Raw genomic sequence first — 25,259 nt, 5'->3', positions numbered from 1 at the left:
GTGTCCTCCAACACGAACCTGAAGGACTTTTCCTGTCTTCTTCGTCGTTATCTAGAACACAACTAGCATAAGCACACGCTCTGCATATCCTCGAAGGGATGATAACATGCAGCATCATGTGCAAATCTTTTCACTGCGATCACCTTCCTCCGTCGTCGATCTCAACCTTCCTGGGCCTGTCGCGTTCGCGCTCTCGCTCTCGCTCTCGCTCGCGGTCGTCGTAGTCGCTCTCATCGTCGTAGCGGCGGCGTCGCTCACGGTCGTGGTGGCGACGCTCTCGGTCACTGTCACGCTCCTCGTCGTCCCTGTCATCCTTGGATCGGTGGCTTCGCCTGTCGCGGTCGTCACGGTCGCGGCGGTCATGGTCGTACTCCTCTTCTGCGTGTATGTTAGTATTGATCATGAATCGAATCCTAATGTTGACGTACCTCTGTTCTCGCGGATCTTCTTGGTGCGATCAGCGAGTTTCTGGATTTCTTCTTTGGTCAAGACACGCAGTACGATGACGCAGTCCATTCGCTCTTCGAAGCGCTCCTTGGCTTGTTCCAGAGCTTCGGGGTTGACGAGACGACGATCGATCCTTGTCCATCGAGCTCCGACAGGAATGTCCTTGCCCTTCAATGCGTCCTTGTGTGGCGCAACACCCTCGCGGATAGGTTCAGGGTCCTCGGGGAACTTCTCAGTTGGCTTGCGAAGGATGCCCTTAACGGGCGCAACGGGCTCCTTAGGGGGCTCGACAATCACTACGCTCTTTCCTGTAGACTCTCTCTCCATTGACTCCGGCTCCTGCACCATGCCTCCGTCATAGGTGCTAACGGGACGATCCCTGGGAGGAGACGCACGCGAGCGGTCTTCAGGACCCCGAGACCTGTCACGCTCATCCTTCTTCCTCCGTCGCTCCTTCTCGCGGTCAGAGTCGCTGTCCTTGTCGCGAGTGCTGCGACTAGAACGTTCTGCTTCCTGCTGAATGCGTCGTCGGTATTCCTCGTCAGGATCCAGAGCAGCTTCCTGGGGTGCGGGGTCCCTCCGGCGTTCGGGTTCGCGATCAACGTAGTGACGTGGGCGCTCCTCGTCGCTTCCCGCAGTGGAGGGTGCAGGTGCCTTGCGAGAAGGAACCTTCTCTCTCTCATCATCCTCGTATCTACGCTCGCGAGGCTGAGGTATGTAGTCGGGTTGCATCGGAGGGTAGTCGGGAGCTGCGATGGCTGCGGGGGCAGCGGCTGGGGCAGCAGCCGGGGGCGGTGGAGGCGGCACAAGCGAGTTGCGGCGGCCTTCAGATTTCCTCTCTCGTCGCTCGTCAGGACGGTCTCGCTTGTCACGCTCATCGTATTCCTTCCGTCGCTCACGCTCACGCTCTCCCGACGAGTCTCGGTCGCTACCACGGTCCTTGTCACGGGACTTCTTCATGTAACCAGCGCCGGCCAGGGTCGCTGCTACGCCTGCTGCTGCACCAGTTATGGTTTGCACCAAGCCGCCCTTTTCTTCTCGGCCGCTCTCACGCTCACGTGGGCGCTTTTCGTAGTCCTGCGGTGGAACGACATCTCTGTCACGAGAGGAGCGAGGTTCCGGCATGCGTGCCTCGGCGCGGTCTGGCTGATAGTAGTGGTTGCTGGACTCTTGTGGCCTCGGTCGAGGAGGTTCGGCAGGAGGATATAGAGGCTGTCGGTCCAGAGCGTGGTGGTCGTGTGCGAGGCTTGGGGGGCCTGGTGCAATACCGAAGCCACGGCTGGTCACTTCGCGGTCCTCAAAGGCGGTGCTGTGGCGCTTGTTCTCAACACCACGGCTCGGGCGGTCGTAGTCATCGCGGTAAGCGTCTCGGCGAGGCGGCTCCTGGTGAATGGCAGCAGGAGTGCGAGAAGTACGAGAGGAGGAGGATCGTGCGAGGCTTGAGTCTGGGTAGGGGTCGTACTTGGGAATTTCGCGTGCCCCCCGTTCAATCGAGGATGATCTGCCGTGGGGCCGCGGGATGCTGTTGATCTTGTCGAAGCCACGTGTGGACGGGGGAGGACCAAGTTCGCGAGTAGAGGTACGAGAGGGGCGATCCGCAATCATGCTAGTGGGGCGAGAGCCACGTTCCAAGCTGCCAGCACGTGGCCTCCGCCAAGCTGGCTCTGTGTCACGGTACATGCTCGCGGGGTCCGTGTAGGAGTAGCCATCGCTGTTGCTCAGGTCGGTAAGGCGCGACGGGGGCTTGCTGCTGTCGTGGTAGCTGCGGCCGCCACTTGTGATACTGTAACCCCGGTCTGCATGATCCCGGTGGCGTGCCGGCTCGACCTCAGCAACAAGCTTGGTCAGATGGCTGCTGTCGTCGACGCTGTAGACCTTCTTATGGCCTCGTGAAGCGGCCGGGGTGATGTAGGTATCGGATCCCTTGGCATAGGAGGGTGTGAGTGGGCTCCGCGGTCGTTCGGTGTGGGTGTGGGACGAGTACGGGGTGCGTAGTGGCAGCGAAGTCGTCGGCAGGGCGCTGGTACTCACATTGGGGCGGGTCAGGTCGTTGGTGTTTCGCCGTGGACGTCCAGTGTACGAGTCGTACTTGGTGCTGCTCGCGTGGGAAGAGGTCGTGGGGCTGGGCGTGTAGTAGGGCGTGTGGTGCGAGGCGTGCGAGGTGTGGGACGTTCCAATGCGGTCGACGCTGGAGCGTGGCGAGCTGGGACGGCCATAGTAAGACGAGGTGTAATAGGGGTCGGCGAAGGTGCCCGTCGAGGACCTGGCGGGGTTGGAGTAGCGGCCCCGCGGGGACGAGGGGCGGTTGTTGTACCGCGTGTCCATGCCGCCTGACAGGGTGACGGTCTTGATATGGAGCGGAGCAGTTTTGGCAGCAGTTTTGGCGGCGGGCTGGGTGGACAGCGAGTTACGGCGTGGGGGAAGGGGCGGCGCAACGGTGCTAGAATAAGTATTCGACCTCAGGCCAGGCGGCTTAGTGGGGAGGAGAACGCTGCCCAACATCGTGTCAGCCCAGCCGTGGTTTCAAAAGGGGAAATGGCAGGAAGGCAGGTGAAGAGAAGAAGAGCAAATGGCACCAACGAAGGAGAATTAGAAATTAGGCCTGGCGAGAAAGAAAGCCGCAGCTCGACGTACATAAGGGCGTTTCGACAGCGAGGATGCAGCCGGTGGGCTCAGCCGGCGTAGGGTCGACGACTAGCAGCGCGAACAGGTTGCCCGATGGTTGTAGGATAGCCCAAGTTCCCTGGCGTGAGTGGTGACAGGGGGCGGGGGTACTGGCACGGTGTAAAATCAACGTGATATTTGCAGGCGGCTCCCAGGGTGTGCCCAGCAGCGTGCTATGGGCTCTCGTGGTGGGACCGCGAGGCAGCGAATGAGGCGGACAAGCGCGGTGGGGGGCTAACGGCCGATGTGCACACGGCGATGGGAGCGATGGGGTGCAGCGCGCGACACGAGATGGACAGTAAGGATAGACAGCAGGAGGGTGAGGATTCGGTCGGGTACAGAGAGCGTGCCCAGGCCGCCGCCCGCCTGGTTTCGAGGGTGCGTGGAGAGCGTCAGATTGCACTATGTCATCGCCCTCGCTTGGGCCCGCGCACCCCTGCCGGCACAGCCACTCAGCAGCCGGCATGGCTCGCCGCACAGAAACAGGGTCCGCTACTCTAGAGATGTCCTACCAGTTGACTAGATTTCAGACTAGCTGCAGAGGATTTACCACGTTCCACCGCGACGCTTCACTCTACCCAGGTGCCCACTGCTGCCACAGGCACGTCAGCACATGCGCCCTCGACCTGTCAACAACGTCGCCCCGCCGCCTAGCTGCCCTCTCTAGCTGTTACAGACGTCTTCCGCCGCCCAACTGACCCCGCTAGCTCGGGATAGCCCTGTGATACCCAACTTGACCGCCAGGTCCGCCATGGCCTCGTGACTCGTCCGGTGCGACTGCCCTGCGCGGGCCGACTCAGTTCCTCGTTCCGTTCACGATCTTCGCTGTATGAACACGTCGTACAGATCCTGATGCACACTGTAGTCTCATGTTCGCGATCGATTGGTCTAGCTACAGGGCCATGGCTTCGGCACCTCTCAGCTACCGAAGCACTCCTCGCGGTACTAATCCGCCGGACGCGCCGCAACGTAAGCACTGAACATTGGCTGCTTCTTGCTTTTTGCCATCGCCTCCTCCCGCCCGATGCTCTACACATCCTCGATCTGCTCAACCCGCGAAGCCTTGCCCACGCCGCTTTTGGTCGAATCGGCATCGTCCGTGGCGTGATGGTGCCTGAGCTGCTTCGCCCGCGACTTGCTCGGCACCGTATCCTGAATGCAACCCCTGATGATGTTGCCCTCGAACAGCTCGCCGATGGACTCCAGGCGCACTCCCTTCGTCTCGGGCACGCAGAACACCGTCCAGATACCCATGACAATGCACAGCGAGCCGAATAAAAGAAACGTTCCGTACGTAATGTTGTCCAGCATCAGGGGGGTAATCTTTGCGATGACAAAGTTAAAGAGCCACTGCGTCATCAACGAGGCCGCCATGAGCAGAGATCGCACATGGTTAGGACTGCACTCCGATGCCAGCACGAATGGGATCGGTCCCCACCCGAACGAGTAGAATACGACGAAGAGATAGACGCACATGATGGCGAAGATTGCGTTGCCATCCAGCTCACCTGTGGGTGGGTGGACTGCCTGGTTGACGCCAATGTAGTACATCGCAAAGGCTTGGCCCATCGAGCCGAGGATCAACGACCACTTCCTTCCGAGTTGCTCGGTGAAGGCCATCAGGCCAATCGCGGTAACGACGATCTTGACGATACCGTATACTCCAGTTGCCTAGTTGCATGTTAGTTTGGCTCGCATGCAGTCTTTACAGAATACGTACGAATAGCCCGGAAGAGTTGCCAGTAAGACCAATCTGCCTGAAGATTTGCGGCGCATAGTAGTTGATCGAATTGGTACCTAATCACCACGTCAGTATATCCCTCAAATGCAGATTGCACGTCGGAACTTCTTACCGGTCCACTGTTGCCAGAACATGAGGATTACTACAAAGCTCGAGCGATACAGCATCTTCTTGCTCGAGCAGGCAGCCCTGAGCTGAGCCATCATTGGCATCTGCTCATGGCCGTTAAAGTCCGCAATAATCTCGTCTAGCTCCTGCACCACCTCAGGGTCCTCGACGCTCTTGCCGCGGACGTGGGCCAAAGCTTTGGCGGCTTGGCTGAGCTTGTTCTTCTCGACGAGCCAGCGGGGAGACTCATTCATGAAGAGCATGCCCACAAGCAGGAAGGCGCCGGGAAGCATCTGGAGGGCAAATGGCACACGCCATTTTGTCGCGTCTGTGGGGCTAGGGATGTCGAGCGATATGCCGTAGTTTACGAAAAAGGACAGACATATACCAGTCACGTTGAAGAGTTGCTGCTAGCGTTAGTGGGTCGGTTCCAGAAAAGCAGTCTTGACAGGTCATACCATGCAACCAATACAACGTCCTCGGATGGCCCTTGGCGCATTCTCTCCAATGTAGGTAGGGACGACCGCTGAAATCAGTCCAACGCCGAAACCGCCAATGACGCGTCCAATGTAAAGCTGTGTAAGACTTGTCGTGCCAATTCCGCATAAGGTTTGGATCAAAGAGCCGAGGATGAAAATGACGTCCGCAATGATCAGGGCCCATTTGCGCCCAAAAGTATTTGAGACGTAGAAACTAGACAATGCACCAAAGAAACACCCCGCCTGAAGAACGGACACGATGTTTCCCTGCAGGTTGGCAAAGTCTTTGCTGTCCTTATCTAGGGCGAATGAGTGCTGGAACGCGTCCATTGTCAATACACCTACAAGCGCGTTAGCCATGATCATTGCACGTGCGGATGCGCACACATACCTCCGATAAGACCCGTGTCCCAACCGAACAGCATTCCACCAAAAGAAGCCACAGCGGTCAGTACATAGGCGCGACGGTACGTCTTGATGTCCGCCCACACCTCGTACATGTTGAGCTTGGCCATGATGGCAGCGCGTCGCAAAGGAAGCCAAATAGGACAGAAGAAAAGCCCGACGCGAATGCGATGGCGATGCGACGAGCGGTCAAAGACAGTGATGTCGATCTGTCAATGTACCTAGGTAAGGTAACATCGCGGCAAGCATCCGACTATATATCGTCAGTTTCCCCCAGCACCAGCCTCGCAGCGCCTAGCTAGCCAAACTCCGAACCCAAAACCCGCAGGCAAACGGCGAAGCCTATTTGGCTTGGCTGTCGGCATAGTGTAACGCGACGTCGGGGATATGACGTGGGGACGTATCGTGGGGACTCCAGATGTGCCAGTCACAGGGCGGAGCGCCCCATAGCTGGTGGGTCGGCATGGCGGGTGGTAATTATCCTTCCATTCAAACGCCGTTGCTGCGATTGTGTTGAGGCTCTTGCTGTGAATCCTACAGCTGCAGTATGAGTAAACGAGTCAAACGGCTGCAGGACTAACGGACGGGATGAGTCGCTGACTGTGCAGCGCAGATGCAGTTTCTGAAGGAATCCAGTGTGCGGACGTGTTCACGTGCGAAGAAGTCGGGTGGCAGACTAGGCCCATGCTTAGCGTTGCTTACGGGCGGTGAGCTCGTCTTGTGCATGTGAAGAACCCAAACAGCAGCCGATAATTTCTCGAACCTGCGATATTCTCACGATGCAAAGACCGACTCCAGATTTACTCTTACAGTTCCCCTTCTTCTCCACATTCCTTCAAAGACCGACCCCAGGTTTTCCTCCTCCACATCCTGTCTCCGCACGGAAGCTAGGCGATTGAAATTGCGACAAGCTTCTCATTGGCCTAATCACCAAGCAATCCATATGCCGAGCCAAGTCACCGGCTCCGACGCTGCCTCCTATGTCCCCTTAAGCCGACATGCGGCCTGGCATAGAGCGTGTCGAGACTATGTAAGCGGCAATACACGAAGCTTTCTTTAGTTATAGACATGTCAAGTTCGCTTCCATGCAGAAGAATAGTTGCAGGCTGTTTTTCATCATTTCTTCATTTCCAAACTGAGTACAGATGTTTCCAATTCGAAGACCAATCGTCCAAACGATCAATCACAAGTTTGCCTTGCCCTTCTGTTCTGGTACTTGCGTCAACAGCTTATCGCTCTGGATAGCCGACTTCAAGTTGTCCAAGACTAATATCTCCATGTCGCGCTGAAAGCCGTCAGTTGTGATCCAGAATCAATGAGATTCGTGGACAGCGTCACTTACCTGTGTCTCGTATGTGCCGGTTCCAACGTGAGGCAGCAACACCGCCCTCTCGCATTCCAGTAGCCCGGGGTGGATCTTCGGCTCCTCCTCAAACACGTCCAGTCCACATGTCCAGACCTTGCCGCTCTTCAGCGCGTCCACCAAAGCGGCCTCATCGATCAATGCACCTCGTGCAGTGTTGACGATTATCACTCCATCCTTCATTGTGTTGAATTGCTCCTTGCCAATGATGTGCGTAGTCGACGGGTTGAGTGCCAAGTTCAAACTGAGGACGTCGGACGTCTTGAGCAGCTCCTCGAAGCTCACGTACTTCGCTCCATTCTCCTCGTTGGCTGGTAGCTGATTGCGGTTGTGGTATTGTATCTTCATGCCGAATGCCTTTGCGCGATGTGCAACTGCCGAACCGATGCCACCCATGCCTAGGATACCGAGTGTCTTGTTCTTGGGGTCGTGACCGAGGGAGAAGTTACCGCGCCATTTGCCTGTGAATTGAATTAGTAACGATATGTCGAAAAGCTGGAGATACGAACCGTTGTTGACTGCCATGTATGCTTGCTTGATATTCCGCAGCGCGCCTAGCATCAGCCAAATGGCAACATCTGCAGTCGCGTCGTTGACCGCTATCGGCGTGCTCGAAACCGAGATTCCCCTCTTTGTGCATGCTGCGACATCGATGTTGTTGTATCCCGCTCCGTTGTGGCAAACGTACTTCAGGCTCTTGGGGAGAGCGTCAAGCAGTTCCGCGTTGAAATCTCCGGTAATCGGGTTTGAGTCATTGCTTCGGTAGAGAGCATAGATGCCGTCAAATTCGCCGCTCTTGCACTTCGAAATGAAGTCTTCCCGGTTACCATCGGGGTACTCGTGCAGCTTCGATGCTACTTGCGAAACCTGCTGCCATTCTTTTTGGGCGTGTGACAGCTTGCCAATAAGAAGTGCTGCTCGTTGCGACATGGCGGATATGCGATTTTTGAAGGTGATGAAAGAACGATTGAGTACTCTGGTAGAATGGAGGGGTCAGACGAAAGAGTTGCCGGTTAATGTTATCTTGAGCGCAGCGGCATTTGGTGACCTTTTATTACGTGCTGCCCAGATCCACCGACGGCGCTGCTCGAAGCGGCCTATCTCGGACCGAACCTATTTGATTGCAACATCAAGTGTGGTAATTTACTCCGCTAAATTGAAAGCATGACAGTTTGCTGTCCTCCCTATTGTGTTGCTACAATGATCTGTGTATTGAGATGATGCAACCCCACCATTACGGCCTCGGCTGCCCCGCCATCGTCACTTCCAAAACACATGCAGCAATGATAACATTTGACAGCAGGAACAAGCATCTGCCCAAAACTCCGCGCAGCAGAGATGCTCCTACTTAATATCTTGCTTCAATTACGCGTCTTCTTCGCGTTCAATGATGACACGAATATAGAACACGCTCGGCATTTGACCTTGCCAGCTTGTTCGAGTTCAAACGCCGACGAAACACGTGAACGAGCTAGCCTCTTTCGTCGCACCAACACCGAACAAGCCAAGCGTCGTCTTGACAGATCGGTGGTCTCTCATCTCCCGAGCCGAAGGATGCAGCTTCCAGACCCAAGCAAAACGCCTTCCAACATCAGGCAGCTACAAGGCAAACATGCAAATGGCTGCCTACATCAGCCTGAACCTCAACGAACCTCAATAGTGGACGAAATGAGCGAAATGATGCATCCGCGACATCTATTTCGGAAACTTTGGTGATTGTTGGGCGAGCACTTCACATCGCATGATATATAAGATCATGTAGTCTCAGGAAACAGAGTATCGCAAGTCGTCAGTGAGAACCAGCTTTCGAACTTTTGTCACCCTCTACACTCATCGTAAAGGAAGCTTCAAACATGGAAATCAAGAACATTGCGATCCTCGGTGTCTGTCTACCCATTCATTCCCATCACATGTCACCTTCCTTCAAGCTGCTCTACAACGGCCAAAACTAACATATGTATTAGCCGGGTGGAAATGTCGGAAACGCCATTATAACCGAACTCCTCAAAGACGGACCCCGCTTCACCATAACAGGCATCACGCGCCCAACATCAACCTACAAACCACCTCCTACCATCACCCACCGCACTGTCGACTACACATCTTTCTCCTCTCTCCAAACCGCATTCGAGAACCAAGACGCAGTAGTAAACTGCATCACAGGCGGAGCCACGCATTACGAGCCATCCAAACTCATCATCGACGCCGCGGTCGCTGCAGGCGTCAAGCTCTTCTTCGCCAACGAATTCGTCGGAGAAATCACCCGAGAGGCGTTTAGAAGATTGCCGGAAGCTTTTGTTGGCGGTAAATGTAGGATCAGAGATTATCTTGAGGGATTGGGGAGGGAGGGGAAGATGGCGTGGACGAGTTTGAATGGCGGGCCGTTCTTCGATATGTGTATGTAATTCCTCCAACTATTCGACTTGAAGCGTGATACTGATCAGCATATACTAGGGTTGATGAAAGGCCCCGCAGGCTTTGGTAATTTTCTCCCTATCAACTCCAAACCATCACCATCCCGCTAACATATGATGACCAGACATACCCAACCGCCACGCCCGCATCTACGGCTCCGGAAACCAACCTTTACACTGGACACCTCTACCCACAATGGGCCTCGCAGCAGGAAACATGCTCCGCAACCCCGACTCCGTCCTCAACCGCCCCGTCCTCCTCGATCCCATTTCCCCTTGTTCCACTGTCACTCAACACACACTGTTGCGCACCCTTGAAAAGGTCTTCGATATCACCTTCACCATCTCACACGTCGATGTGGACAAAATCCATCGAAACGCTTTGGTCGTGTTGGAGAAGTGGAAGGAAGGCGGTGAGCCGGAGGAAGGAAAAGCGCAGATGGGTAAAGCGATGAAGGGGTTGGGCGTGTGTAACCAGTTTTATGAGGGCGATGATGAAGGTCATGCGGAGGACTTGGAGAGGACTGTTCAGAATGAGCTCGTTGGTGTGGAGACCATGCAGTTGGAAGATGCAGTGAGGGATGCGCTGGAGCGATATGGTGAGAACTGTCAGGTTGTTCAGGGTATGTACAACGTGGAAGCTTGTGAACTTTAATTGTTCTACTACTGCCAGTATGTTCTTCGGGTCTATCATATCGTTACCAAAATAAGAAATGCAGCTATACAACTTCACCCTGGCATGGAATATGGGGCTTACCTCGCCGTGATGAGTATCATATCAAAGATGAAGCGCAAGGAGTCTCATGAAACCGCACTTATGCTAAGGTAGAAAACAGCAGCAATATGGGACACAGTCAACGGCTGCAGGAGTAACGGTAATCCTGGTACAGTAGTGTACACAGCAATTATGTGGTATACTACATGCTTTTTTGGGTGTTGTACAACGAGACTGGGATTGCTGATTGCTCAGACATGCCGCTGTCATTCTATATTTTGTTCTGAACCCATGTCCTTGAAGGCGCAATGTTCATACCTCTTTCATCCACAGTGCTGGCGAGTGTACGTGACACATCTAGCCACCACCTGGATCATACCCTTCATATCCTGGATACCCTTGCTGATCTGGATCCTGAAAAGCCGCTGGATCCCATTCCCAATGGTCGAAAGTCGATTCGTAGGGATTTCCATAGAACAGATTCAGAGGCTGACCGTATTCTGTTAGCCCAGTGGTGGGATCGTTCAGAATATCGCCGCCAGGAGCGTCGTAGAGATCGAAGTTGCCTGTGTTGGACTGCGAGTAGATGTTGCTATTGAATGGGTCAGCGCTTGCCCATGCAACATCTGACTGCTGCAACGTAAGAGGTTGACTGTACGGCTGATATCGCTGCTGTGAGTCAAAGGCCATATGCTCTATATGTTGTTGCTTTTTGTGCTGATCCGTTATCTGTGGCTGAGGTAGTCGACGACGGGCCGCCTCTTCTTTGGTCTGCTTATTCATGACTCTGGCGATAACATTGTATGCGTTCTCGCTGACTGCGTCGACGGGTTTCATCGAATTCAACCATCGTATGAGCTTATCGATGCAGGCTGTAATATGTGACTTTTCGACCGTTAAGTGTATGCCGTCCAATGACAACTCAAGAAGTAAGACCGTAAGGGCTTGCATGACTATAGGGGTGGTTAGCCAAGCTCCATATCGCAATGTGTGAGGTTCTTACTTATATGAACAGCACACCACCACGGACCGTGTCCGTAAAACCATGCAGGATTGGGAGGATCTGGCAACATGGAAGTGAGATCTAGAGCCGCACCTATGCAGGCCTCAGCAGATTTCTGGTTGAATCGAGTCGACTGTTCGCTCTGGCCCTTTATGCGCAGGTCTAGCCGGCATAGACAGGGCCGGGTGATGCAAATTTTGGCGTTGTGATAATAGATGTAGAGCAGCACCTGCTCTCGGCTCAGGTTGCTCTCTGAAGTGGCAGCGGTCGCTGTTGCTGGACCCCGAACCAGGGAGTGCAAGGCCCAGGCTTCTAAATCGTCAGACAGCGAAGCAATCTCCTTTTGGGCAGCCTTCCAGGACTTGGCAGACTTTTGTGCGGAATACAAGCCAGACAAGATCTTGTCCATGAGGATATCGATCCTAACGTAGGCTACGTCAAATGGATCGACGCTGGTTTTGATCATGGACTCGCCAGTAGAAGACTCAGATGCCTGTCTAATTGCAGCTGATGTGGTGGTTTCACGAGACGATGAATCCAGTTCTGTACCCTTTGCGCCTGGTGGCGGTACAGTACAGTCAATGGCGCTTACAGTGCGTGGGCGCCCAGTTATGCAGGTAAGAACACATTCGATGGAGTAAAGTGACCACCAAATCTGGGCCAGGGCCTTCTTTCTCTTGGGAGACATGGAAGGGTCTTCGTGTCTGAGGTGCAAGCCTGCGGCCTGTGCGTGTCGAAGGGCGATGCCAATCATATACCAAGCTCTGCAACGTCCTTGTTAGCATACTTGCAGGCTACAAAGGTGAACGTGCCTTCGTTCATCCGAAGTACGACGCACCTGCTGACATGACCTATTGTCAAGTAGTAGAAAGACAGAAGCCCAAATGCCTAGACATGGGTCAAAAGATGTTGGGTCCAAATTCAATGGATCTTACCTGAATCAGCGCTTGATCTGGCTGCGCAACGAGAGTATCAATGCTTTGGAGCTGCAATAGATGGATTGCTCTCCACATATACACTAGGTGATCACGATCGTCGGCTTGCCATTCGTCGCCGATGAGATGAGAATAGCGTGCGCCAATAGCGAATACGAGGTTCATAACAGCTTTCCACTTTGGGCAGACGACCAGCGTAGGACTGCCCTGATCCTTGGCAAAGTACGTTTTCAGTTGAGCTTCGAACATGTCACCTAAGATGGGGAATGGGCTGTGCACAACTGCTTTGTAGTAGTCGAACAGCCTCTCGGCCGACTCAGCAGAGGGTATGACGTGTGGATCACCAACATCGATGTCGATGTTGGATTTGTCAAGGTAAAAGTAGTAGCCAGAATACTTGTCATGGTGCGGAGAAGGGCGAGTATGGCTCTGTTGCTGACGCCCGTGGAGCGCTTCAGCACGCTGGTTATAGGCGTCGCCGTCGATGCCCGGTGGCCCGTAAGGCATGTTGGCAGGTTCGCCCTCGGGCTGTTCGATCTTGGTTTCCAGGGCTCTGAGCCATTGAACGTGGGAATTGTGACCCATGTAGCCCGTGTTGTCTGCCTCATCCGTATTGAGAATGTCCTCCTGGACGAAGTCTAGGTCTTCGTTGGAGCCGACTGAAGCTGAGACGTGAGCTTCTCCGCCATCTACAGAGGTGGCGCTCAGAGCATCGTCATTGGGGGAAGGTGACGAAGCTCTTCTTGCGCGCTTGCCATGAGAGAGAGCAGGTGTTGGTGGAGGAGGCGGCGTGTCGTCTTCGAAGGATGCCAAGGTATCCTCAACTCTCTTCTTGCTCTCATCGTCAAGCTGGCTGCTCACTTCAATCAAGAGTGCAGTCAAGGCGTGTGATTTGCGTTGAGCTCTTTTACTAGTCAGACGGGGATGTGGAGCAGATGGACAAAGACATGAACAGACCCTTTGAGGCGGTCCTTGCGCTCCAGGTCGTAGTGACAATCATTGTCCTGCCGTTGACAGTTGATACATTGCGGACGGTGGCCAGAGCATTTGATCTCTGGGGCTAGTCAGCAAGCCGAAGTTGTGCGATCTGGACATGAGGAAGGGCCCACTTCGTTTACGGCACTGCGTGCACTAGAAGCGGACGTCAGCACCGGCCCAATCGTACAAGAGAGTTTACTCACAGCCTTGCTCACTACTTCGGTGCGGACCCGAGGAGTTCTTGTGGCAGGCGGCATCTGGTATCCATGGCCAGGAATTCTTGGTATGGCCACCTTTGCCTCCCTGGAGCTGGAGCCCTCGGGCGGGTAGCGGCCGTTATCCATTCACTCGGACGTGACCACCTGCAAGTGCTGGGAGAAGGGGCGAAGCACGTGCGCAGAGGCGGAGGTAGAGGGAAAGACTGAGGCGGAGACAACGGTCCGCCTAGATGTCGTAGCGTGGAGTCACGAGCGCAGTCCTTATCGGAGTAGCAGCTGCGTCGTGGTGACGGAACGGGGGAGCATTCCGGCAGACAACCTTTACGCGTTGAACATAATAAGCCAGAATCGGGTAGTTTTCGAGACGAGGTGGGCGCCCATTAGAGGAAGGCGCTTTATGCCGTGGCCAATGGGCGTCGAGGCGGGCGACGTCATGCTGTGTACGAGCAGGCAGGCACGTACGTAGGCGAGGAGGGAGGTCGAGGTCCGCGAGCCCTGCACCACCCACGTGCAGTATAATAGCAATATTCAAGACGGCGCGGCCACGACCCGAATCGCGTATCCGCCTGACAGGTGAGCCAGCTACTGCCCATGGACGAGAACCTGCAGGTGCCTCCAGCCCGCTCGCAGCCCACCCAGCGCGCGGCGTTATCTCGGGCGCGTCCTGCGTTGAGTCTGCAGCGGATTGTGGGCGCGGGAGCATGTGAAGCTTGTCGCGGCCGCATCACCAAGGTAAGTCGGCGGCCGTGCGCGAGCTAAACCCACCCAGACCTCTGACACGACCAGTGCTCGACCGAACGTCCCCAGTGCTCAGAGTGCCGCAAGCGGCATACGCCATGCAACTACCTTCAGCCTGCGGTCCGGCCCGTTGCTGCCAGTGCCAGGCGATACCATGGCCAGGTCCAGGTCCACGCACACCATCACCCCCAGCATGCCCTCCTCCGGCACATCTTCGCCCATCTGCGCTCCCAGCCATGGCACGTCGCCCAGGACCTCCTCGCCCAGCTGCGTCACGGCACCGACGAGCGCAGCCTCCTCCGTTTCCTTGAGTATGGCAGTCTGCGTGTCCAGCTCAAGCTGGTCCCAGACACGACATACCAGTTCACCGCTCCCTATCTTGCTGACATGATGCCGCTGTTTGGCAGTGCCGACAACCCCTACCTTGCCTCCAGACTGTACAAGGCCCTGTCAAACGAGACTGCCCATCACGGCACCGACATCCAGGAGCAGACTCACAGCGCCATCTACCACGTGCCCTACCCCGGCGCCCGCATGTACGATCCACGCATGTCGCCAGACACGCTGAGGCCGTCCAAGTGGACTTCGATAAGCGACGACGACGTCTTCCTCACCCGCCTTCTCGAAGGCTACTTCCTGTACGAGTTCCCATTGTGGCCTTGCTTCCACAAAGATCACTTTCTCGATGACATGACTGCTGAAAGGTCTGATTACTGTTCACCACTCCTAGTCAGCGCCATTCTCACCGCAGCCTGTGTAGGTTCCATCTTGACTTCTCCCACTTGCTTCCTTGTGAGCTGACACGATCAACAGCACGGCTTGAGTACGCTTGAGCAGAGGTCCGAGTTTTGGAACCCCAACACCTATAGCTATCGTTGTATGGCTGAGACCAGACAGCTATGGGAGCTAGAACAGTCACAAGCCGTGTGTAGTCTTCCCTCTGCCCAGGCAGCTACCATCATAGGCCGAATATACTTCGCCAATGGCATGGACAAAATGGGCTGGACAATGTGGTCTCACGCTCTAGCGCTTGCGGATAGACTAGACTTATTTGCTAAGACCGCGCAATACAATAACGAGAAGGACCGCATTTCAAGAACCATCACAGCCTGGGGCATCTTCTCTCAGCAAGCGTATGAGCTTACCTGATTTCTCCTTGCCCTCGTCTCCTCTTTCCCTCCCCCTCCTCCTGCCCCTGCCCCTGCCCCTACCCCCAACGTAGTATTGAGATCGCCTCTGATGTAGGTTCAGGTTCTCTTGCTTTTACCTTATGAAGCCCCCACTGTCTCGACTTCCACCTGAGGACGGCTTGCCCGCGTACCAAGACGCACACGACTTCTTTGGCGAGATTTGGGTCAAATACCCTCTTGCGACACACTTGGTACGTCCCCATTTGTCCCTCATGATGGACCAAATTGACAAGCTACTAGACCCCCATCTATCTGGGACAGACATTCCTGTCGCTCATCAAGCTTCGATGCATCATGAACGACATAGCCGGAAAGGCTCTTCCAGAGGACGATGGAGATAACAATCTCGATATTGAGCAGGCTAGTCGTTATCATCTTATGCTGGTACAATGGTTCCGTGATCTTCCGGAGCCGTTACAGCCACAGAATGCCGCCATGCCGACACAGCTTCTGCTACAGTGAGATTTGACACACCTTCCATGTACAAATGACTAACGTTTGGGTCACAGCATGCAGTTCCACAACCTCGTTACCATGACCTTCCAACCGTTCCTGGAAAAGGAAAAGTCTCTCAACTGGCCCAACAATAGTGGCGCATTTCAAAAGTATACAGGCTTCAGTCCGGCCCAACTATATGCTGCCTCAAAAGCGAGTCTGCAGACGCTTCTCCATATGTTCTTCCACCGTCACGGCTTCGAAGCATACTACATATTCCTACTCCAGGTCCTCGTCCAGCTAGGCTTCGATTCGATCGAGCGTCTACGCACCCCAGAAGCGCAACAAGAGCATTTCCCAGCCATAATGAAAGCCACACGAGCCACACTCATATTGTGCGCCAAGGGCTTGCGCGACCAAGGCCATAACTTCTTCTTATCTGAACTCGTGTTCCGCATTTTGCGCGACAAGATGAATCCGGTAGACGTCAAGCTGCTCAAGGACTGGGCGCACATCAAAGACGAAGGTGAAAGGGAGAAGTCGATGATGGAACACGTCTATGGCGAATACCCTGTCAACGTAGAGTCCATCACCTCGGATCCGACCGAACAACGTCTGAATCGGCTTTTGCAGACTATGGCTGATCTCAAGCTTCCTAACGATACTGCTGAGCCAACTCAGCAAGATAGGGCATCGAGGACATGGCGAAGCATCGTTTTTTGAACGCGCCGAGAGATTGGTGGAATTGGAGCAAGGTGGAGGTTACAACAACGCTGGATACAATATACGATTTATTGGTTACTGTGCTACTCGCTACATCCAGCCTCAATGCTTTGGCTCAGAGCTGTAGTTCCCATCTCCTGCGCATCTTCACGTGTGCTCAGAAACCACAGAGCGCGACCCACTTTGTCTGATGGGTCTTTTTTGCCGACCACTAGTCCTGACGAAGTGCTGTGATCCGGATAAGCTCATCCACCAGCCCTTTGATCCACGATCACGATCACCATGGTAAGAGTTTTCTGCGTGCTGCTAGATCGAACTACTGGACGAATGATATGCAGGTGTCCGCGGCCAGACAGCTACCATTGGCTACGGGTAGTATGCCCTGCGAGCTAGCCTCATCCGTATGTTCGAATCGAGAATTATGCGCGTGTTATCGTAAAGGTACAAGTATCGTCAGGTGAGGTTCTGGTTCTTTGATTGAAATCCATGGATGCGACAGGGGCATGCGCTGACTGGTGATGTCACTGCTTGATTCGGCCGGTCTTTCGGAACGACACATGACTGGGCGCGGGTTGGTGGAACTACACATTTCAGTAGCGGTACTCTTACACTCCAGGATAGCGTCACATATTCAGCAATCGTTTTTCAAATCCTGATTAAATGTTTTCGGAGTCGTGCAGTGCATGTACATCGACCCTCTCTATGGATCTATCGGAGACGCCGACGCTCATCATTGGCTCTTCTTCTTCTGCATCTCCATCTTTCTCTCGCGCTTATCGGCGATCCTCTGGAAAATACTGCCATCGTATACGGCGCGAACATCCTCCTTGTCATTGTTAGCATGAAGAGCAACTCAAGATAGGTTCCGTCACATCGCGTACCTTCATCATCCGACCGTCTTCGGGCCAGAGCGTCAAATACGTTGCAGTCCCTTGTTTGATATCAGCATTTCGCCTCTCATACCATCCGAAAACGATTGTGCTTACACTCAAAGATGAATCCACACATCCCGATAGGGTCGTTGATATTTCTCTGCCCCTTCAACACGTTCACAAGATCGCCCACGGTCAGATAATCCCGTCCCTCCGCGTACTTGGTGAAGATCTCTTCGAATTGCGACGGTATAAACCGCCCCTCGGTGTCGTACGTGCCTGTATCACTACCGTGCCGCGCTCTATGCACGTTGTTTAGAAAGAGACGGAAGTAGGGGTCCGGAAGCCATCCCGAGCACGTGGGATAGGAGAAGTTGATGTGGATGACCAATACGGCAAAGGCGGAGAAGAAGAGTCCGCAACCTAGGCGGTAGAAGCCGACAAATGTGTCTTGCGGCCAGAGGATACCATCGTGGTCGCGGTCAAAGAAGTCGCAGTGCTGTTGCAGCACGGTTTGGTGCGAGTGCTTCTTTGCCCAGTCGTCTTGCGTGCTGCCTTGAGGTGTTTCCTCTGAAGGAGCGAGGTTCGCACGTGCGACCGCTATGGAGGGTTAGCAGACGACGTAGTAGTAGCGTGCGCGCCGTAGTACGTACCTGCGTGTGGTAGGTTTGACTTCTTCCCTTGGATGTATGGTTTCCTTTCTTGGGTAATGGGTACATTGTCGATTGCGTAGACTGGTACATCTCCACCAGACTCCGCATGTCCATTAGCTCCTTCCATCTTTGCGATCATGATTACGGTAACTATGTGTATGGGAATTAGAGGAGGTTACACACGACAAAATACAGCTCGATTAAAAGCAACGCCCTAGGTATTCGCCCTGCGAGGCGTGAGCCGCATGTTCCTATTGGATCAAGGGCTCACCATGACGTCAATGACTATGTCAAGAGCCTTGGTATGGCAGTGCAGCAACTCTAAAAAGGATTCATGGATTTGTTTGCCACGTCTGAGACTGTCGGGTCATTTCTGTATTGTCACTGTGATTGCAATGTGGTGTGCGTGTGCTTGCATGCTGCACGACGTTGGTTTGCGGCTGCTATCTTTCGAAATGTGGCTCCGCGGCCAATCACCGAAATGTGACCCTGCTCTGGAGCACGCCGTGGCTTGATCTTCAGGTACGCGTCAGACTTAGATCATCCGCGATATATCGCCTGTTCATATACGTCTGCCGTCTACGTGATACATCTTCCTCGACTGTTAAGGCAGCGCCTTTGCAAAGTCATAGTATCCAACTGTTCGACTTTGAACAGCTGAAGTCAAAACTCGCTCCTCTAAACGTTGTGTGTTCACTGGGAATTGCATGATGCTAATGTCATGCTCCAGCGGAGAATCACAGAATGCCATAAGCGTGCCGTGAGATGGACTCTGGCAGCCGATATTTCATCATGGATTTTGCCTTGAATTGCGACAGCGTAGTTCCATATCCAGTGGTAGCACATTGTTGTGGTGAGATTGATTGATGGTTGCAAACATGGTGTTGATCCAACAGCGAATCCGATCTGGCTAGCGCGATCTCGGGGATGAATGACGCGCATGCACGGGACCGCGGGAACACGCGCCTTCCAGGTGTCGCGTCTGCATCGCATTCTTCAGTTCCACTATGCAACACGGCTAGTACCCTCGCAGACTCTATTGCGCCCTCCTCGAACGCGACCCAATCTCTGATATGAGCCGTCACTCGGCATGTCGTCACCATCGCCGGACTTTCATTCGTCGCAGTTCTCCATCACCTCTCCGCGTCGCATCCCCAAGTCAAAGTTCACGTATAAACAGCTACACCAGCTTAAGACGTACAGCCCACAAACGCCCCTCCGTGTGATCGCGCACGTTGACCTCGATGCCTTTTACGCGCAGTGCGAAACCGTCCGCCTCGGCATCGACCCCTCCAAACCGCTCGCCGTACAACAATGGCAGGGCCTAATCGCCATCAACTACCCCGCGCGCGCATTCGGACTCAGCCGACACGTCACATCGACCGAAGCGTTGAAGCAATGCCCGGATCTTATACTACAACACGTTGCGACGTGGAAGGAAGGAGACGAGACATGGGCGTATCATGAGAACAGCTTCAGGGACATGGCGACGCATAAAGTCAGCCTGGACCCGTATCGCATGGAGAGCCGCAAGATCCTGAAATGCATCAAGGAGACTCTGCCTGAGAAGGAACAGCGCGTTGAGAAGGCGAGTATTGACGAGGTTTTCATGGACCTGAGTGCGCAGGTGCATACCATACTGCTCGAGAGATACCCCGAACTGAGAGGCCCTGCGCCGTACGACGACCCGACGGAGCCACTGCCGAAAGTGCCTACAACCGTGTTGGACTGGGCGGCCGATGCGCTCGTCGAGACAGGCGAGGAAGATGGAGAAGACAGAGATCCAGACTGGGACGACGTGTGTATGGTCATCGCATCCGAGATTGTACGAGATGTGAGGAGACATATCAAGGATACGTTGGGCTACACATGCTCTGGGGGCGTTGCAAGGAACAAGATGCTATCGAAACTAGGGTCAGGATACAAGAAGCCGAATCAACAAACCGTTATACGGAATCGCGCTGTCAAGCACTTTCTCTCCGACATGAAGTTTACCAAGATCCGAATGCTGGGAGGCAAACTGGGGGACGAAGTAGTGGCAATGTTCGGGACAGACAAAGTGAAAGACCTTGTGCAACAGCCATTGGACCAATTGAAGAAGCTAGGTGACGACACCGGCAGTTGGATATACTCCATCATTAGAGGCGAAGACAGCAGCGAGGTCAACCCGCGTACGCAGATCAAGAGCATGCTTTCGGCGAAATCCTTCAGACCAGCCATCAACTCGTTCGAGCAGGGTGTACGGTGGCTACGCATCTTCGTTGCGGATATATTCTCACGCTGTGTAGAAGAGGGTGTGCTGGAGAACAAGAGAAGACCCAAGAGCATCAACCTGCATCATCGCCAAGGTGCACAAACACGAAGTCGACAAGCACCGTTACCCCAGGGCAAACCACTGTCAGAAACCATCTTATTCGACCTCGCCAAGAATCTTCTAGCTCAAGTTGTCGTCGATGGGAGAGCGTGGCCTTGCTCCAATCTTTCTCTGAGCGTCGGGGGTTTCGAAGACGGCATCACGAATAACAAAGGGATTGGCGGCTTCCTCGTTCGAGGTGAGGAAGCAAAGGCCATGCTGTCAAGTGGCAGAGCTACCATCGGTGGAGGCGAGCCACCTGCCAAGCGGAGAAGGACAAAAGGTAACATTGCTAATTTCTTTGGCCCGAGAGATGAGAAGAAGAGCGATTTCGATGCTGCGAGAGCTGTGTTGTGGAAAGCACATAGCGAATCTACAAGGGACGAGAGTGGAGATGAGGCGGAAGCAACCGGGGAGGATCTCGATCCTTTCCAGGTACAACAAGACGATGAACCGCAGCGACCATCGACACCACCATTAGACCGCCATAGTTCAGACATGGACCTGTATCCACCTGACACACCTCCCTCGGCCCAACCCCAGCCCGCGTCACATTCCCCACCACAACAGCATCACGACCCAGTAACACCGGTTCCTCGTGCCAGACCCTCCGTACCGCAAAGACCACCCGAGACTTATTTTTGCTCACGTTGTAACCTCCATCTCCCACCAGTCGAAAAAGCCGAACACGAAGACTACCACTTCGCCCTCGATCTATCGAAGGAAATGCGTCAGGAAGAGAGGAATCCCACACCGGCCCCTGCAAAAAAAGGTGCTGGCGGTTCGAAACCTTCTAGAGGGCGGGGACGGCCACCGGGAAACGGTGCTGGGAGAGGAGATGGGGTAGAAAAAGGGCAGGCCAAGCTGTTCTTTGGAAGAGGGAGTTGATCATGTGCAGTGTTACGACGAGTCAATGTTTGAATGAAGTTACGTTGTTTGGAAGTGAATGCTTTCTTCTTGCGCCCCTGATGCATTCGTGATAAAAGATGCGCTTATTCGCTTTGCCTCTGCAACGGTACATGACTGCCAAAACCAATGATGTAGTCTGACGTTTACGATCCTTCACTTCACCACACGACGTCAAACTCCAGTTGAACTCGTGGCACCTCCTCGCTCCCCTCTGGCATCCTATAGGTAAAGTTCCAAAACTCAAAGTCACTGTATCATGTTAGCATACGCCCATTGTTCTTGCCTCCTTCTCCACACACGACGATCTGCGGGGAACTTACTTTATGACTTCGCCCGCTCCTCCAACAAGCCCATTAAACGTAACCTCAGCATCCAAATCCACAGACCCCGACACCACAACGTCAACACCCTCTACATCCGCCCAGCTGAGCACATCCCTCTTCCCATCCCACCCATTCGTGCCAACCAAGAAAGAAAACGCACTCGACGAATTTCCCATCGGGTACTCAAGCGTTAGACTTCCTTCTTCCACAACAACATCCAGCGCCATGGTCTGCGCATACAGACTCATCCAACCCACGGTTCCATCCCGTCTCTTCCACTGCACGACCGCGGGATTGAACGAGTTCTTGTTGATGGACGGGCCGCCGACGACGTTCTCCGAGAAGGACTCTGCGCCGATGGTTAGGTTGGGGCTGAGGTAGGCGGTTATGTTGCGTGGATACGTGTCGTAGGGTGGGGAGAAGGCGGAGGTCTTGACGGTGTGGGTACCGGGGAAGGAAGAGAGCGAAGACAGAGTGGTGTTGGGGAGCAGGGTGTTGTGGTAGGGTGCTAGGATAGCGACGAGAGGGCCGATTGCGAAGTCGTTCTTGTGGCCCATGGCATATGGCTATGTTCGAATCGTTAGCTTTGTGTCTCCCTCGCTGGAGATGGCTAGAATCCGTGTCGCAATTGGCAGTATACATACTGCGATGTTCTAGCAAGTAAACACTTGCTAAGATGATGTATATTGCAACACGAATTGTACCCATCCCTGGTGTCCTTTCGAAAGAGAACAGTACATACCTTCTTGTTAATAGGTGCCATCTCCTTACCCACAATCGTCCACATATGCAGTGCCAGGATACTCAAATACCGATTCATATCAAATCCATACGCGCGATCCCAGGGCCCAGCTACGTTCTTCAAATCCGCATGATACAGTTCACCCAGTACAGACCATGTGTCACGGATCATCTTCGGACCATATTCGCCCATTATGCTATCACCTGGCATATACTTTGCCCAGAGCGTAAGCGCAAACAGCGAAACACCAGCATAAGTCCCAGAGTTGAATTCAGAAAGCGTGTTGTCGCGGACAAACAGATCAATGACTTCTTTCGCGTAGGCTTCACCTGCGGTTGTCATGTTGGAGTCGTTGGCGCGGCGGCCAACGTATCCGGAGACAAAGGCGCGCATGATGGATGGATTGCTGTAGGCCGGGTAGAGGTTATCATCGTCGACGCCGCCGACACGGTAGCTATCTCCAATGGTGGTGTTGAACAGACTCTCCAGTATGTAATCTTGAACATCTTGAGGAAGAAGATGTGGGAATTCTTCTAGCATAACAACAAATGTTGTGCCGACGAAGCCACGCCAATTAGGGTCCCATGAGTTGTATATGACAGCTGGATACTGCTCCGTACCCACAGTCGGCTCTTCAGGATAGATTTGATAGTCGCCGTACCTTGGTCATGTCAGCAAGGGTAGCTACAGAAGCACTAGGAGGTGTTTTCAAACTACTACTCACCACTGCTCACTCTCGTTCTTGAACTGCCCTCCAATGACGTTCTTCACGATACGTACTGCCTGCTCCACATCATCGGCTTCATTCCGCGCCAGCAAGCCAGCCGCATACCAGACGCTCGACCTCGTGTCATGCGTCAAGGCAGCCGCGTCCAAGCTGAAAAGATAGCCTCTTTCGTTGTCATAGTACATATCCATCCAGTCCATCGACTCGTGCAACAAGCCCGTCGCATACGTTTCCGTATCATTACGCGGCAGTAAATTACGGCCTGCAAACACCTGTTGGGCCAGCAGGGTCGAAGCCACCCACAGCTTTGAGAACGCTATCATGGTGTATGTCGTGGAGAGCTAGAGGTATAGAAGGTTTGCAACCCAACATGGCGGCGCCCATGATGTAGTCTGTTTGTGACGACGGGCCAAGCTCGACATTGCGGGAGTATCTCCGCTATCGCTGGTGGATGCCGAGGGGTTCGGCATTTGCTACTGCGAGATAACGGTGCCTCTCGGCGTTGATGTTCAATTGCGGATGTGTTAGGCCCGGATAATTGTTTGGCCAAGCGGAGGAAACTTCGGATCTGGTCACCGACGTGGAAAGCGACATCATGACTCGTGAGAACACGTGGTGACCAGACACTCCGAGGAGGTGACTAGATAGCACGGCTACAACTTAAAAACCTTATAGCGATAGCAAGAGGATCGTCGTGGAAGTAAACGATTCCGCAAGACTATACTCCTAGCTTCAGAGTGGTTTTGCGATGTGGTTCTAGAATGGGCCGAGCCGCTTCACCTGCTAAGACGACAGTTAGCTCGCGAGATTTTCCAGGCTGCATCATCGGCTTGAGCTTGTGGCGTCAGGAGGCGAAGCTCGTGAGGTCGTCAAACTTTGAATAGCTTCTTTTTTCCAGATTTTCAGCTTGGGAGGTTTAGGGATCTGCGCACCTAAAGTATGCAGATCGTGCAACGTCGGTGTGGTTGGCAAGACCTACCTCGGCAATGCGCGCAAGCAGGTGTTCATCTGTACCCACATGTACTCAGAATTCAATCGACACGAACATGCCATAGGTATCAGGAGTTCATAGAGCTCCTCTACAGCACGCACAGCATAATATTGGCAGGCACAGTCCGGGTGTCGGCATGAGATCTGCATAGTCACGTGGGGCAGCTGAAAATGGCGCAAGAAGATTGCCGTAGCGTGGTGATAATCGTGCCGATCGGCGGGTAGAGGCAGAATGCGAGATCAACCCACCGCCCATGCTAGTCATCGTACCATTGAGGCGAATTGCATGAAGTGACTCGGTGGCGCAGAACAACCTAGATTGTGATGACTTCACCAGGGAGCGAGGGGGATAGCTTGTCAAGCACGATGAACGGAGCGTCAGTGTGGTGATGTCAGTGTGAGTGGGCGCAAAGCATCCAGCCGCAATCCAGTGCGGGATCAAAGCAATGTGATGGGCACAGTGGTGTTTACTTCTACGCATGCTGTGCATGGGCAGATAACCGTTCATTCGTAAACATCGACTTCGTGGAGCAACGCCCGTGTCGTAGGTATATACATAGCAAGAAAAGCAGAATCCGGGGAATTGATGCAATTGCATGATAATGACAGCCATGAGCGGAATACATGTCCAGATGGAGGCTGGAAGATCCATGGCAGGAATTGGTTCCGCATCCCGCAGAGCAAAGATCCAGTCGTGTGAGGAGAATGAGAAACGAAACCCAATTTCCCAATTAACGTACATAAGATCAAAAACAAAGAAAATCCGGGTAGTAAATGCTCCTGTGGGCTGCTCCGCCAGGCTGGGAGAGGTATGGGTCCATGGCTTAAGTCCCAGGGAAACAAATCTGTCCGGATGCTTTTGGTAATGGCAAACTCCCTACGGTACCCAGAGGGTAGAAGATGGATCCATTAAAACATTAGAGTGGCCAGACTCCAGAGCACCATCCAGTAGCTTGGAAAGAAGGGGTATCTCCGGGATCGGTATATCGACGCAGGAACAAGGACAAGGCCGTCAATGGAGATGGACTCTATCTTGTACTGTACCTAGAGGTGCCAGACTGTGGATTGCGTGACGATTGAGGTTGTTGCGACAAGGGATATTCTGAGGGAGAAATGTTAGTTGTGGAGTCGCGC

The 25,259-nt window shown here is 53.9% G+C and overlaps 9 protein-coding genes across 9 annotated transcripts; 3 read left to right on the top strand and 6 right to left on the bottom strand.

Moving 5' to 3' along the window:
• Positions 1 to 139: 139 nt before the first annotated feature.
• On the bottom strand, positions 140 to 2,949 carry J4E85_004300 (uncharacterized protein; the record flags this gene model as incomplete). Its single annotated transcript, XM_051468559.1, has 2 exons — positions 140 to 378; positions 429 to 2,949. 2 exons carry the CDS (start codon positions 2,947 to 2,949, stop codon positions 140 to 142), a joined length of 2,760 nt encoding a protein of 919 aa, XP_051328151.1.
• Positions 2,950 to 4,140: 1,191 nt separating this feature from the next.
• On the bottom strand, positions 4,141 to 5,954 carry J4E85_004299 (uncharacterized protein; the record flags this gene model as incomplete). Its single annotated transcript, XM_051468558.1, has 5 exons — positions 4,141 to 4,782; positions 4,832 to 4,908; positions 4,965 to 5,367; positions 5,419 to 5,780; positions 5,831 to 5,954. The coding sequence occupies 5 exons, from the start codon at positions 5,952 to 5,954 to the stop codon at positions 4,141 to 4,143; spliced, it is 1,608 nt and encodes a 535-aa protein (XP_051328150.1).
• Positions 5,955 to 7,027: 1,073 nt separating this feature from the next.
• J4E85_004298 (uncharacterized protein) lies at positions 7,028 to 8,137 on the bottom strand (the record flags this gene model as incomplete). The annotated part of the gene is made up of 3 exons (XM_051468557.1): positions 7,028 to 7,129; positions 7,187 to 7,668; positions 7,717 to 8,137. 3 exons carry the CDS (start codon positions 8,135 to 8,137, stop codon positions 7,028 to 7,030), a joined length of 1,005 nt encoding a protein of 334 aa, XP_051328149.1.
• A 923-nt stretch (positions 8,138 to 9,060) lies between these two features.
• On the top strand, positions 9,061 to 10,276 carry J4E85_004297 (uncharacterized protein; the record flags this gene model as incomplete). Its single annotated transcript, XM_051468556.1, has 3 exons — positions 9,061 to 9,090; positions 9,172 to 9,604; positions 9,747 to 10,276. 3 exons carry the CDS (start codon positions 9,061 to 9,063, stop codon positions 10,274 to 10,276), a joined length of 993 nt encoding a protein of 330 aa, XP_051328148.1.
• A 417-nt stretch (positions 10,277 to 10,693) lies between these two features.
• J4E85_004296 (uncharacterized protein) lies at positions 10,694 to 13,596 on the bottom strand (the record flags this gene model as incomplete). The annotated part of the gene is made up of 7 exons (XM_051468555.1): positions 10,694 to 11,289; positions 11,367 to 12,103; positions 12,178 to 12,227; positions 12,275 to 13,178; positions 13,232 to 13,328; positions 13,384 to 13,405; positions 13,456 to 13,596. 7 exons carry the CDS (start codon positions 13,594 to 13,596, stop codon positions 10,694 to 10,696), a joined length of 2,547 nt encoding a protein of 848 aa, XP_051328147.1.
• Positions 13,597 to 14,061: 465 nt separating this feature from the next.
• J4E85_004295 (uncharacterized protein) lies at positions 14,062 to 16,556 on the top strand (the record flags this gene model as incomplete). Its single annotated transcript, XM_051468554.1, has 7 exons — positions 14,062 to 14,202; positions 14,278 to 14,912; positions 15,141 to 15,341; positions 15,431 to 15,449; positions 15,485 to 15,589; positions 15,639 to 15,856; positions 15,908 to 16,556. The coding sequence occupies 7 exons, from the start codon at positions 14,062 to 14,064 to the stop codon at positions 16,554 to 16,556; spliced, it is 1,968 nt and encodes a 655-aa protein (XP_051328146.1).
• A 730-nt stretch (positions 16,557 to 17,286) lies between these two features.
• Positions 17,287 to 18,220, bottom strand: J4E85_004294 (uncharacterized protein; the record flags this gene model as incomplete). The annotated part of the gene is made up of 4 exons (XM_051468553.1): positions 17,287 to 17,382; positions 17,438 to 17,487; positions 17,543 to 18,028; positions 18,082 to 18,220. The coding sequence occupies 4 exons, from the start codon at positions 18,218 to 18,220 to the stop codon at positions 17,287 to 17,289; spliced, it is 771 nt and encodes a 256-aa protein (XP_051328145.1).
• Positions 18,221 to 19,171: 951 nt separating this feature from the next.
• On the top strand, positions 19,172 to 21,322 carry J4E85_004293 (uncharacterized protein; the record flags this gene model as incomplete). The annotated part of the gene is made up of 1 exon (XM_051468552.1): positions 19,172 to 21,322. The coding sequence occupies one exon, from the start codon at positions 19,172 to 19,174 to the stop codon at positions 21,320 to 21,322; it is 2,151 nt and encodes a 716-aa protein (XP_051328144.1).
• A 179-nt stretch (positions 21,323 to 21,501) lies between these two features.
• On the bottom strand, positions 21,502 to 23,458 carry J4E85_004292 (uncharacterized protein; the record flags this gene model as incomplete). The annotated part of the gene is made up of 4 exons (XM_051468551.1): positions 21,502 to 21,592; positions 21,664 to 22,232; positions 22,409 to 23,069; positions 23,133 to 23,458. The coding sequence occupies 4 exons, from the start codon at positions 23,456 to 23,458 to the stop codon at positions 21,502 to 21,504; spliced, it is 1,647 nt and encodes a 548-aa protein (XP_051328143.1).
• Positions 23,459 to 25,259: the final 1,801 nt, after the last annotated feature.

The sequence above is a fragment of the Alternaria conjuncta genome (assembly GCF_024043145.1).
Source record: "Alternaria conjuncta strain BMP 0040 chromosome Unknown scaffold_5, whole genome shotgun sequence".
Taxonomy (NCBI): Eukaryota; Fungi; Ascomycota; class Dothideomycetes; order Pleosporales; family Pleosporaceae; genus Alternaria; species Alternaria conjuncta.
This window is presented reverse-complemented; position numbering and strand designations above follow the sequence as displayed.